This window comes from Vanacampus margaritifer, chromosome 3 (genome assembly GCF_051991255.1).
Source record: "Vanacampus margaritifer isolate UIUO_Vmar chromosome 3, RoL_Vmar_1.0, whole genome shotgun sequence".
NCBI lineage: Eukaryota > Metazoa > Chordata > Actinopteri > Syngnathiformes > Syngnathidae > Vanacampus > Vanacampus margaritifer.
In genome coordinates this window covers 20,632,133-20,644,510 of record NC_135434.1, presented here as the reverse complement: position 1 = coordinate 20,644,510, position 12,378 = coordinate 20,632,133, and the positions used below count along the sequence as shown (strand labels likewise).

At 41.9% G+C, this 12,378-nt stretch overlaps 1 protein-coding gene across 5 annotated transcripts; it reads left to right on the top strand.

Annotated features, from left to right (window-relative positions):
* Positions 1-15: 15 nt before the first annotated feature.
* On the top strand, positions 16-11,957 carry ankle2 (ankyrin repeat and LEM domain containing 2). Of its 5 annotated transcripts, XM_077562106.1 has the most exons (14): positions 716-876; positions 1,933-2,382; positions 2,929-3,123; positions 3,586-3,770; positions 4,083-4,271; positions 4,379-4,501; positions 5,738-5,801; positions 6,153-6,328; positions 6,443-6,549; positions 6,778-6,965; positions 8,269-8,322; positions 8,401-9,064; positions 10,265-10,396; positions 10,511-11,957. In XM_077562106.1, the coding sequence occupies exons 2-14, from the start codon at positions 1,944-1,946 to the stop codon at positions 10,722-10,724; spliced, it is 2,730 nt and encodes a 909-aa protein (XP_077418232.1). In that variant the 5' UTR covers positions 716-876; positions 1,933-1,943; the 3' UTR covers positions 10,725-11,957. The 5 variants fall into 5 exon arrangements, with proteins under 5 accessions (XP_077418229.1, XP_077418232.1, XP_077418228.1 ...); XM_077562103.1 differs by lacking the exon at positions 716-876 and adding an exon at positions 16-128 and having other exon boundaries at positions 8,269-9,064; XM_077562102.1 differs by having other exon boundaries at positions 8,269-9,064.
* Positions 11,958-12,378: the final 421 nt, after the last annotated feature.

Sequence of the window (12,378 nt, the reverse complement as noted above, 5' to 3'; positions counted from 1 at the left end):
ACTCCTCGAGCGGAAGTTGGTACTCACTTTTAGGCCACGTCATTAATTTTGTTCAGGCACCACGTTAGGTGACAGTGACTGGGTCCTTCCTGTCAGTATTTTGAAACCATCTGGGAGCGGAGGAGGAGGTGGGCATGGTCTATTTGATATGTTTTTACCATTATTATATGACCATTCCATGTACTTTTTAAACCTAGAACATCAAACCAATGCACAAATGTACGCTGACGGACGCGGGCGATGGTGATAATCTTACATTGCAAAGAGGCTAACGTTAGCACGAGCCCTTCCGAATGCGCTCAAAACTTCCAACTGATGTTCTCAGTCTTTTGCGGCTGACAGTTTAAGGGGCAACTAAAGTATTTTGCTTATTAGTATGTTCTGACAGTTGTCAGTTACTGTCCCAGACGTTTGTTAACTGATTTTACTTTTACCATCACATACAGTGTGCGTGCTTTTTTGTTTGTTCGTACAAATCAATTTGATGTATTTATGCTTCAGAACTTAGTTTAAAGACGAAGACAAAATGACAAACGCAAAATATGCACTTAACTGCACAAAATTCAAAAATATATTTGCTGTCATGGCACCTAAATACCACAAATGATTTTAGAAACAGAATGTATATGCACTAGCGTATTCGCGTAAATAGTGAATATAATGCTATGAGTGGTCCTTGTTGAAATTTAAAAAATCCCACAGATGGGGAACGTTACATTCGCACTGTCTTGAAACTGAGCATGCGCAGAAGACGTTGTAAACAATGAGACGAGACTATCAGACCGTCCTCAGCTTTGTGTCTGTCCACCACTTTATCTGTGTAAAACTAACGAGGACCGCCTAAAGCTCATCGTAAAATACAAAACATGTTGCTCTGTGAGTATCAGTACTCATTTTTTACAAGATGTCATCAGATGCACTTTTGTTTTTTATCGGCATCATCACCCCGAAGACGAATCGAATTTGTACGTTGCAGGCTGAGAAGCCACCTCAAATGACAGTTGGGTGTGACAGCATGCATTGAATCGACTAATCCAGCCGTATCTTTAAACAAATACGTATTTGTATGTAATATTGTGCATCTTGATAGTCTTTGTCCAAATTACATACGTTTCTCCTTTTGGGTAGGATTTCATCAGAGCTGTTTCTACCATGCTAGCCATGCTCACTACCCGGCTGTCCAACCTCATTGATATGATAGCAAACTCGCTAGCACAGGCTAGCTGTACATGCATGTGTTGTTGTTGTTTTTTTGCTTGATGTTAACGGGGTTACAGTGACTTATCTCTACCAAGTGTGATATTGAAGGAAAAGCAGATGATGATCAATTTGCTCGCCGTGTGACAGAGAGAGACAGCTAGATCCTGATCTGAACTATAGGTCTGTTGAAAAAGAAGGAGATTTGTGCTCCTCCAATAAAAAGATCAATAATGCTTCTATAAATAATGGAATTTGCTATTTGCTGTCTATTGCTGTGGGAATAACTGATTAGATTAAATAACACTGGGCGAAATTCTCAGACCCTACTGTCAGTTACCAAATAGCTTTGAAAGAACTCTGATGACACCTTCTGTGGAATTGATTTCAAGACGCATTGCAAGTATGAATTCCCTCATGCCCAAGTGAAAGGTCAGTTAAGGAGGTGCGTTTTGCTTGCCCGTGTGCTGCTTGCCCGTGTGCTGCTGGGGACAGTTGTAGTCAAGTCATTAATACTTTAGGAATTATTTCTCATTTCATCGCCCTGCATGTGTTTGCGAGCTTGAGTTCCATCTCTCAGATGATTTTCTGGATTGCTATTCAATTATCATTTTGTGGAAAGTACATATTGTCATTGACAGTTTATTCTTTGGATTTAGAAATTATTACCAAGTTATTGCTATGACAGTATTAATAGCGGCTTGTCTTTAGTTGAGTCATTCTTCTATTTTCCAGGGAGCTGAAGAATGGAGGCAGTTTTGACCAGGCTGAAGGGCCTAACTGCTGATGAACTGCGTGAGGAATTTGCCCGGGCAGACCTGAAGTGCGTCGCCATCACGGCCAGCACCCGATCTATCTTTGAAAAGAAGTTGGCGCGAATGCTCGCTGGGCCGGAGAGCGATACCACTGAAACGGACAATGGTTCCTCTGCGAGGGATGCGGACGGCGTGGCTTCAGCAACGGACCGTGACCAAGCTTTACCGTGTACCAATTCAACTGTTGCAGCAAGCAGCGGCCCAAATGAGGAACTGGACTTTGGCTATGGCGTGGGGCTCAACCCGCCCGAGGAAGAGGAGATCTCTAGCACTCAATCCAAAATGAAATCTCCTTCAAAAGCAGCACAAGTATCCCCGGCCTTTTATTATGGAGTATGTCCGTCGTGGGAGGACATTTTGTCTCGAAATGGTAAGAAAGCATTGCTTTTTGTTTTTAGGAGACAATCCCGACTTGTCGTATCTTAGTGTTTCACGATATCATTTTTAGCATACATTTTTCACCCGTGTCATCCATGTACGACTGTCTGATTTTACCATGTGGACACTTCCTTGTTGTTAACAAATGTGTTATGTATTTAGAAAAGTGGCTTTACACTGTGTTTCAAGTCCCTTTTAAAGCTACCGGTAATCACAATGCCTGCCTGTTTATTCATGGTACCTCCATTATTGTCCTACTTTCTAAGTGCAACTCCACATGCTTGAAAGTTACCACTATGTGCTTCCAAGCACAAGCATTAATGTACCATTAGTATTTGTGCTGCTAAACCTCTCCCATATAATGTCTGGGTCAATGTTTCCCTTGTCCTTAAACTCAATTGATGTTTTTTTGTTATATGCCAGGCAAGCAGTTAAAATTTGAGTACACACAAAAGCAACAAGGACAGCCACTTTTCATGTCGCAGAATAACAGTGTAACAACAAGCGCGTACTTACGCAGATTATTGTCTGTCCGTAGAAAGAGCACATGTTTATACAGATAGGAAAGATGCCCTTCAAGCTGTAAAGGGGATGAAGGGAGCACGTTTTAAAGCCTTTTCCAACCGTGAGGATGCGGAGAAGTTTGCCAAGGGGATGTGTGACTACTTCCCCTCTCCCAACAAATCCATGGCATGCGTGTCTCCTGTTAAGCCAGGCCAAATGGGCAGTAAAGGTACAGTATGTAAAATAGTGTTTAGCTGAATGCTTTGTATAAAATGCAAATCAAACAGGACAATGATAATGTCCCTGAAATTGAATTGAAAAACCAAAGTGGAAATCAAAAGTTTCAGGGACATTATCATTGTCCTGTTTACTGATATATACTGCAAAAAAAAAAGTTAAAGGAACTAAGTGTTTTGAAAAGTGTATGTATATACTGTATGTACTGCTAAAGAAAAAAATCTAAACAATTAAGGGATTTTTTTTTTTTTTTTTTTTAGCAGTATATGTAAATTCTAAGTAACATTTCTGTTGTTGCTTTGTTGGCTTTCTATTCACGTTAATAATATAAATTGTTTATATAAAGACACCACTTAGTCAGTGAACCTGGATTGAATCGAGTCCAGCAACTACTTTGCTGTTTTAGAGACGAGTGCCGGCCCCTCGCTGAGTATTGTCTTTCCCCGCACACTAGACATGATGGAGGTGGATACCGTCAACAGGGAGCGAGCCAACAGTTTTAAGAGCCCGCGTGCGCAGGACCTGACGGCCAAGCTGAGAAAAGCCGTGGAGAAGGGAGACGAGGTGGCCTTCAGCGACATTGTCTGGAGCAACCCACGCTATCTCATTGGCTCCGGGGATAACCCCACTATTGTGCAGGTGGGAATGTGAAAAGTTTCATTCCATTTTCTACCTAATCTGTTTACCAACACTGTCTGAATTTTGAGATTGACGTGAAAGTAAGTAGCAGCACAAGTGGAGATTGTTGCCCCATTCTGTTATTACTCTTTGACAACATCAATGTAACTTTGTTGCCATATTTATAAGGAGGGGGGGGGGAGATCACCTGTGACAGGGAAAGGTGATGCATGTGCACTTAAATCGGGTTGGGTAAATGTTGTTTTACATTAGGCACTTTGCTGTTGAGAAGCGATATTCGTCTTCACACTTTTGACTGCAATGTGTTCTCAGGAGGGTTGCCGGTACAACGTGATGCACGTGGCGGCCAAGGAGAATCAAGCCGGCATCGCCCAACTTCTGCTGGATACTTTAGAGAACCCAGAGTTTATGCGCCTCATGTACCCCGACGACCAAGAAGACATGCTGCAGAAGCGCATCCGTTACATTGTCGATCTTTACCTCAACACTCCAGATAAGGCGGTAGGGTTTAAAAAATTTTTTTTTAAATTGCCCATCAAAAAACAGATTCACTCAAAGCATTGTTCTGGCCTGTGTTCACAATATATTTTGCTGTTTATGTGTGTCAGGGTTTTGAAACGCCACTCCACTTTGCCTGCAAGTTTGGCTGTCCAGACGTGGTCAACGTGCTGTGCTCGCACCCTGACACGGATAAGAACCGCAAGAACAGTGGTGACCGCAAGCCTTGTGATGTATGTGTTATTTACATTGAAATACCCCCCCCCCCCCCCACACCCTTGCTGGTTTTAGTCGCAAACCAACAGAATAGGTAAACATACACAAAATTCCTGCAAAAGTGTTATAAGGCGCAGGATCCATGGATAAAAAAAAACTTAATTATCATTAAAATGTCTTTAATCATTTTTTCAAAAGTCTTAATAATTTTAGCATGATATGATAAGTAGGATTTTATGCATCACGATAGCCGACCCATCAAAAGAGTGATGCGGTTTTCGTCAGGATTTTATGAGCACATGCACGTCATTTATGTACTGTAGCAACTTTGGACAACATGAGACGTTGAGCACAATAAACCTCTAACATAGGGCATTTTTTGCCAGGCCTGATGTGTATGCAAAGTTTGATTGAGTGATTTTAAGTAGGGGTGTTAGAAAAAAATTATTCGGCAATATATCGCGATATTACAGCGCGCAATTCTCGAATCGATTCGATATGCGGCCGAATCGATTTTTAAACTTCAATTTTTTTAGGGGAGTATTCAACAAAACGTCTTACTTAGGGTTAGGGTTCACACATTAAGCATGGAAGAATGTTATATTAATGGAACATTAAGCCTTAATATTTTATTTCAGTGCTGTTCAAACATGAAACAGACTGGAACCTGAATTTTCAGATAAATAAATATTTTTTTTCATACAAATCTTACAGTGTACATGTGCAAGTTAACTGATAAGTATTTTCTAAATTTGAGTTGAAAAATGGCAATAATCAATTTATAGATTCGTATCAGGATTCGTTGAACTTCTGTACAGGGGTCACTACAAAGCCATTTTTCGTGATTGTGTATGACAACATTAAAATATCACATTTTTCATCAGGCCTGATGTGTGTGCAACATGTTGAGTTTTTGTGCATGTTTAAGCCCTCAAAAATGTGGGTCCTTTGGCAAAAACAAGCAAACAAAGTAATCTTATCTAATATCTAAAGAAAAATAATAATTTCTTCAATTACAATAGGGATGTCGCAGTGGTCGTTGCTCAGGCCCTATTTCAAGTCTCATTTGTGCGACTTTATGAATTTCTGACCTTATGGCGTTCGAAATCTTTTGGCCGCAATCCCTCGCTGCACATTGTTGACTAAATTTAGACGAGCATAAGCGCATTCTTTCCTCCCTTGCGAATCCAGCAACAGACGTATTGTGACAGCTGTCTGTAATATCAGTTGACTGTGTTTCCCCCTTTTCTCAGATTATTTGTAGCAGAAAGAACCCAACCCAAGAAGTGAGAAAGAAAATAAGTGACTATTTGGAGGGTAAGAACAAACATTTAAAAAAAATAATAATTTCATGCGCATGCTAACAATTTAGCATTTTTCAGAAGTCTGCTTCAATAAGCGCCATGTGTTTCAACTTGTTGAAGTAGAAATTGCATATTGGTGGATATTTTTAACTGACACTTGACTGACAGCCAATCAGAGAAGGGGGTTCCTTGGATCACAGATGAAACCAAAGGATAGAAGAATCGAATCGAATAATACTTTTGCGCATTACAGTATTTGTTCACACAATTATGTAGAGACACGTCTGTCGTCATCACTCAAAAATGGAAGCGTAACATCTGGGAGGATTCTTCTGTGCGACGCCATCTTTGTGCTTACTCGTAGACCGCTGCTACATCCCCTTGCTCAGGCCAGCCGACAACACCTCTCAGCCCATCATCGGCGCTCCGTGGTCGCCCGAGGCCTCGGAAAGTCTCTCACTCATCCAACGACACACAAAAAGCCCGCTGGACCCGCTGATGACCGTCACAGCCTTTGCCGGTCCGCTGAGTCCCTCGAAAGTAAGACATTCATTCACTTCTTATCTGCATTCACTTCATTTGTTTTCACAGTATCAAAGATAATATGTGAACCGTTGGTGTGTTAGACCACAAACTATAATCATTCCCTTTTAGGCAGGTGATTTTCGCCGTTCCTGGAAGACGCCGCCGAGGAATCGAGCACAACATTTCCACAACATTCTTAAGTCGGATCCTGACCGCGGTGCAGAGCGGGTCGGCAGGCAAGTCAACAGTATTTATAAAACCGTACTCTGCGTAATTGCGGTTGTTTACAGCCACTGCTAGTCCTTTCATGCATTAAAACTGCGGCTAATGAATTTTGGCATGCTTATTTTTACTTTTACATTAGAATCCCTTAAAAAAAATTGAATGAAAATAAACCGACCAAAGCACTTTGCTACACTTCCTGTACTTTGTTAACATGATATTCATGCGTATTCTTCCTCCAGAGATTTGGCTCACGAGATGGGTCATCCCTGGGCGGAATACTGGGACTTCCTTGACAGTTTTGTCGATCTGTCATCATCCAAGGGACTTCATAAGCTGGAAGAGTACCTGAGTAAGAGGGATTTCTTTCCCCGAACTTGCGAAGAGGGAGAGAATGAGACCAGCAACAGATTTAAAACGCCTTCCCCAGGTAACTGTACAGATTACTGTTAGTAGGGGATGGGGGTGTATGAATTTAACTCAGTTGTTGAACATGAAAAATACAACAGAGTGAGAGTGAGGGGGCTGCATACGATGAGTGTGTTGTTGTCCCTTGCTCATTTGCATATCACCATTTCTGAAATGATTGCCGCTCAATTAAAATTCCCCAATAACGCTAATTTGGCAATGTCCTACCCCAAAAAAAGTTTTAAATCTCTACTTGCTTCCCAGGACATTTTTGCTTCATGCAAATGTGGACGGAATTGTTGGTACCCTTTTGTTAGTAAAATAAATAATAATAAAGGAATATTTTATGTGAATTAACCAATGGAATTCAGACAATGCTTTAGATTTGTGGTTCAACAGAATTAAATAAAAAATAAAAAATCATGAAACTGACCTGGACAAAAATGATGGTACCCCTAGAAAAAAGAGGTGTAAAGATTATTCGACAACTCATCGACGATCAAATTATTATCACAGTTGTCTACAAAACTTAAACGGTCAATTGGCTTATTTCAAGGGTGATAAGTAGTCCCTGTGCTGTTTAGTGATAAATAAATGAAAGAGGACGTCAACCCCCCAAAAAAAAATCTTGACAATGATATGTTCTATGCAGCCCTACTAATCTAAATACGATATTCTAATTAATATTGCATTAGTGGAAAATGAGTTAAGCAGCAAAATCCAGCAGTTTTTTTCCCATCAATATCAGAAGGTGGCCATTTTGCCACTTGCTGCCGAGTGAAAATGACATCACAGTTGTGATTAGTCGTTTCGTGAGCCCTGAGTAACTGTGATGTCATCAAAATGGCCGCCCTTGAGATGGAGAAAAACGGCTGGATTTTGCTGCACAACTCATATTCCAGAAATGTATTATTAATCAGAATGTCAAGTTTAGACGAGTGAGGTCACATATAACATATTATTGTCAACAAATGTTTAAGGTTGACTTCTACTTTAAACATGGATCAGATGAAGTGTGTATGACAGTTGTAACTACTGTGTGTGAAACTTTACTTATTTATCGTGTTAGAATGAAGGTAATTAAAGTCAAGCAGAGGTGGCAAATCCAGGTCCAGAAAGTAAAAACTTTGGCTTTAGCCCCAGGTGCTAGCTAGTTAGCTAGCTAGCTCCCCGTGTGCTTGTTTACCTGTTAGGGAGCTAGCTAGCTAGCACGAGGGGCTAAAGCCAAACTGTGGCAGGGTTTTTACTTTTCTCTACCTGGATTTGTCATCTCTGAAATCAAGATAGCAAGTGGTGGACTTATAAACGAACATCCCTGCTTCCAGGCAAGCCCAAGAAGTTCTGCAACTCCATCTCTGTTGGTGCCTTCTTGGATGAGGGTGAGGACATCAGCCTCGAGGAGATGAAGAATAGGCAGAACGCCGCACTTACCTGCATCACCTCCGCCACATCCATAGACAACCTGAAGGGTGCGGTGGGAGGTCACGACGTTCACATCATGCCAATGGGACTCAAGTATCGCGGCGGCGACCTGATCGAGACGGCGGCCGAGCAGGACCTGCTGTCTCCCGCCATCTGCAAAAACGGCATTTCCAACGGAGACAACGCATCTCCTCGGAGCTCCTCCTCCTCCAGCTTGCTCTCACCGGTCGCCAACCTGTCGGTGGAGTTTGAGCGCATGTCGCTGCAAGAAGCGCCGGACAGCCCCGACGGATGCAGGGAGAGGAGGAGCAGTGGCGGGAGTCGGCACAGAGACGCCCCGGACTCCTACGACTCCTGCGTCGGCACGGACCTGAGCGGCGGGCTGAAGCGGCTGTCGATTGGCCACGGCAGCCAGAGCAACGAGGCCCTGAAGGGAGGCGACGCCGAGGAAAGGAGCAGCAGCGGCAGCTCCGAGGAGTTCTTCGAGACCTTCGAGGACGGCCTGGAGATGACGAGCAGGACAAGGGGGGCGGCATCAGGGGGGCGCAACTTGTGCGCAAGGTCCAAATCGTGGGATCATGGTGGGAGAGACCTGAGCAGCTCGGGCTCATCTGCATCCTCCTATAAGTCCTTAGATCATTCACATGAGTTCCTTCCGAGGACCCCGCCTCACAGTAGGAGAGGATTCTTTATCGTTGGGTGAGTAGCAGGCTTTTCTTCTTCTTCTTTTAATTCAATTACTCTTCATTAAAGTTATTCAAAAAATACTTTCGTTTTTGGTTTTAGCATTTGTTTTAGTTATTTGAAATGTATGCAGCAAAGGGATGGGCGACTCCGGTCCAATCCTGCATGTTTGAGATGTTTTGCTCCTCCATCACACCTGATTCAAATGATCAGGATCACTGCAAGCTTCTGCAGAGCTTACTGATGAGCTGATCATTTGAATCAGCTGTGTCGGAGGAGGGAGAAATCTAAAACACAGCTCTCAAACTCCTGTCCTGGGGGGCCGCAATTCCTGCATGTTTTAGTCAGGGTTCACCAATTCCAGTCCTCGAGGACCGGAGTCCTCCAGTTTTTAGGTGTTTCCACATATCGACACACCTGATACTAAAGATCAGGATTGTTATCAGGCAAGCTGGTGAGCTGATTATATGAATCGGGTGTGCTAGTGGGCGGAAACATCTAAAACCTGCAGGACCCTGGACCTTGAGGACTGGAATTGGTGAACCCTGTTTTAGAGGTGTCCCTCCTCCAACACACCTGAATCAAATGATCAGGATCATTATCAGGCTTCTGCAGAGCTTGCTGATGATTTTTTTTTTGTTTAAGTCACCAAGTATTGTGTATTTACGTACTGTAAACTATCATTCTCAAACAGCTTTTTAACCTTCTTTTTTATGTACAGCAGTGCCAAAATAATACATTTCAAATGAATCCCGAAAGCTGATGTATGACATAATTGGTAAAGATGAAAATGAAGGACATTTTAGTAGGTTAATTTTAAAATGAACAGAAGTTTAAGTGAGTTTTTGTTTCTTTTAAAGCATTTTGTTTTAAATTCATGAATGAAAACGTTTCGTCGTGTTTTTCAAAATAAATGTATTTTGTTATTTCGTTAGTTTTCTTTATTCATTATAATGCTGGTGAAAGATAACTATTTTATTTGCATTGATTGTGGATTGAAGTGTAACGTAATCAGAATTCTGATTGTAAAAGTGAAATCCAGACCTCGACTGACAATTTTAATCTGTTCCATGACCACATTTGTAACTCAAGTCAATCAATTCACCTCAAAAACACCATATAAGGAAAATAGGAGGTATGTCAGAAAACTACCAGGACTGATGGTTATGATGTCACGGATAAGAGGTCAAGTCTTATTGTTTGATGTTTTCACAGAGATTCGCCGAGCAAGTTGGACAGAGATGTGTTGTCTGCAATAGGGGGTGTCAAGGTGGACCTCCAAAAATATCCCAGCGTTCACAAGTGGATGAGCACAATGAGGTCCTACTCTTCCTCAGACATGGAAAGGTACTCTCGTCAATAGTACAATTGCTCTCTGCAGCTGAGCACATCTGATCAAACACTCCGCCAGCCTGTTTCCTAAAAGCAACAAATCAATTTACTGTCGTCCAACGTGTCCAGTTGGCCGAGCCCCGCAGTGGTCCAACCGCGACTCAGGATGCAGCAGCATCAGACTCCCGGCTCTCCCTCCGGCGTGCTCACGCCTCCGTCGGGTCGCTTCAGTCCTGCCCGCCAGGCCGCCTCGCCGGATTTCAGCCCCAGCCGCTACAGCCCCGCCAACGTGAGCTACATCCAACGCATTCGCCTCAAGCGCTTGAACGAGTCGTCCATTTAAAGGGTCTACTCCGCCGCCACATCCTCGACCTCGCCGAACAAACAGATATTAAAGACTGGAATAGCATAGAGGGGGTTCTGTTATTAAAATGCAGCACACACGATATTTTAAAAAGGATTTAAAAAAAAGAAAAAAGGAGCCTCAGTGATGTGTGTACTTTTATCGGTGCAGACCGTGTTATTTGACGGTGATGTTATTTGTGGCAAGTGTGGAGCATCTGTATCATAGCCCAAGTCGATGTTTCCGGATAGTGTGAATACAAGCCACACTCCCTCAAGTCTGTCACAAGAAACATTTGAAGTGTGGGGTTGTCAGCACTAAACATGTTCTTAAACAGAAAAGAGAAAAAAATCAACTTTTTTATATGTTGGTCAGTAGCACAAAATCAGTTTTTTTAAATGTCAAAGATGTTAAAGCAACTGCCATTTTCTGCATTTTCTTCAGTTCAGTACTTGCCTTAATTTTCTGAAGTGATGGACTCGTTCCGTCAGCTCGGGCACATCATCTAGCTCACATCTGGACAACCTGCAGCAAACCCAGGAAAACACAAACTATCTTCCATGCTTTTATTTTCTTCAATAAATCGATGTGTTTTTAATCGTTTCTCAGTGGAACCAGGATGTCTTGACTTTTCCTTTTTTCTGGACTATTCTCATGTGTCTCAAGCCACTTCCGTCGTGTGAGACACACACACACACACAAGTCAAGTGTTATATTGCAGTTACAGAGCAGAAGAAAACTTAAAAGTACAACTTGAGAGCTGGTAGTTGTCACACATTTGAGTTTGAAGAGGAATTTCTGGCTGACAAGTAAACGTGGCAGATCTTTCCCTCTAATATAAGTAATGGAGGAAAAGTGTAAAGTAAAAACATTAAATGGGGGATACATTCCCTGCCATAAGAGGGGAGGGAAAAAAACATTTTGATAAAAAGCAATTTCCAATTACACTTGATTTGTTCTGAATGTAATTTTTGGTGAACTCAACCTTTCTCAGAGAGCACAAACAACTTTGCTGAGGAGATTGTCATTACACTTGTGCTCTCAGGTTAGAAGAGGAAATATAAATATTTTGCTCTTTGAATGTTTCTGAATGTGTGGAGCTTTGCAAAAGTGCCCCTAAAAACTTACAACATGCTTCTTGTGCTTTTTGCATTAACGCTTGATGAATTCTCTTCCTGTATGTCAAGGATGTGTTTGCTTTCAGTAGTCAATAAAACATCACTCCTACTTTAATTCTGTCTATGATCATTTCCTTTCAATATGTCACCAATTGGTCAGTGACAAATGTTTCCTTCCATTGTTTGTCGAATGGGGCGTGGGGACTTCATCAATTCATTCTATAGAGATCCTATTCTGTTTTATGGAAGGTTGAAAAAACACCAGAAAGGACTCCACTCTTGAGCACCATCAGAGCTATTGGATGTAATGATGCCCTTCACATAACTTATTGTGATTTTTATTCTCCACACTTTTTTGCTGTTTAACAACTCCCACATAATGAGATTTACACGGTTCAAATTTGCTTCCAAAATTCACGCCTCCCGGGGTAGATATTGTCTGATTCCTCATTACTTACAGTATTGGCACAATTTGACGTTAAATATCAACTTTTCCCCATAAATTTTCAATGGGACAGACATTAATCTTTTTCTAA

Bases quoted from the DNA above. Each gene is read 5' to 3' on its own strand.
- ankle2 (XM_077562103.1), top strand. From the start codon at position 1,944: ATGGAGGCAGTTTTGACCAGGCTGAAGGGCCTAACTGCTGATGAACTG. The intron at 4,272-4,378 runs GTAGGGTTTAAA...TATGTGTGTCAG, and splicing joins TCAACACTCCAGATAAGGCG to GGTTTTGAAACGCCACTCCA. The intron at 4,502-5,737 runs GTATGTGTTATT...CCCTTTTCTCAG, and splicing joins GTGACCGCAAGCCTTGTGAT to ATTATTTGTAGCAGAAAGAA.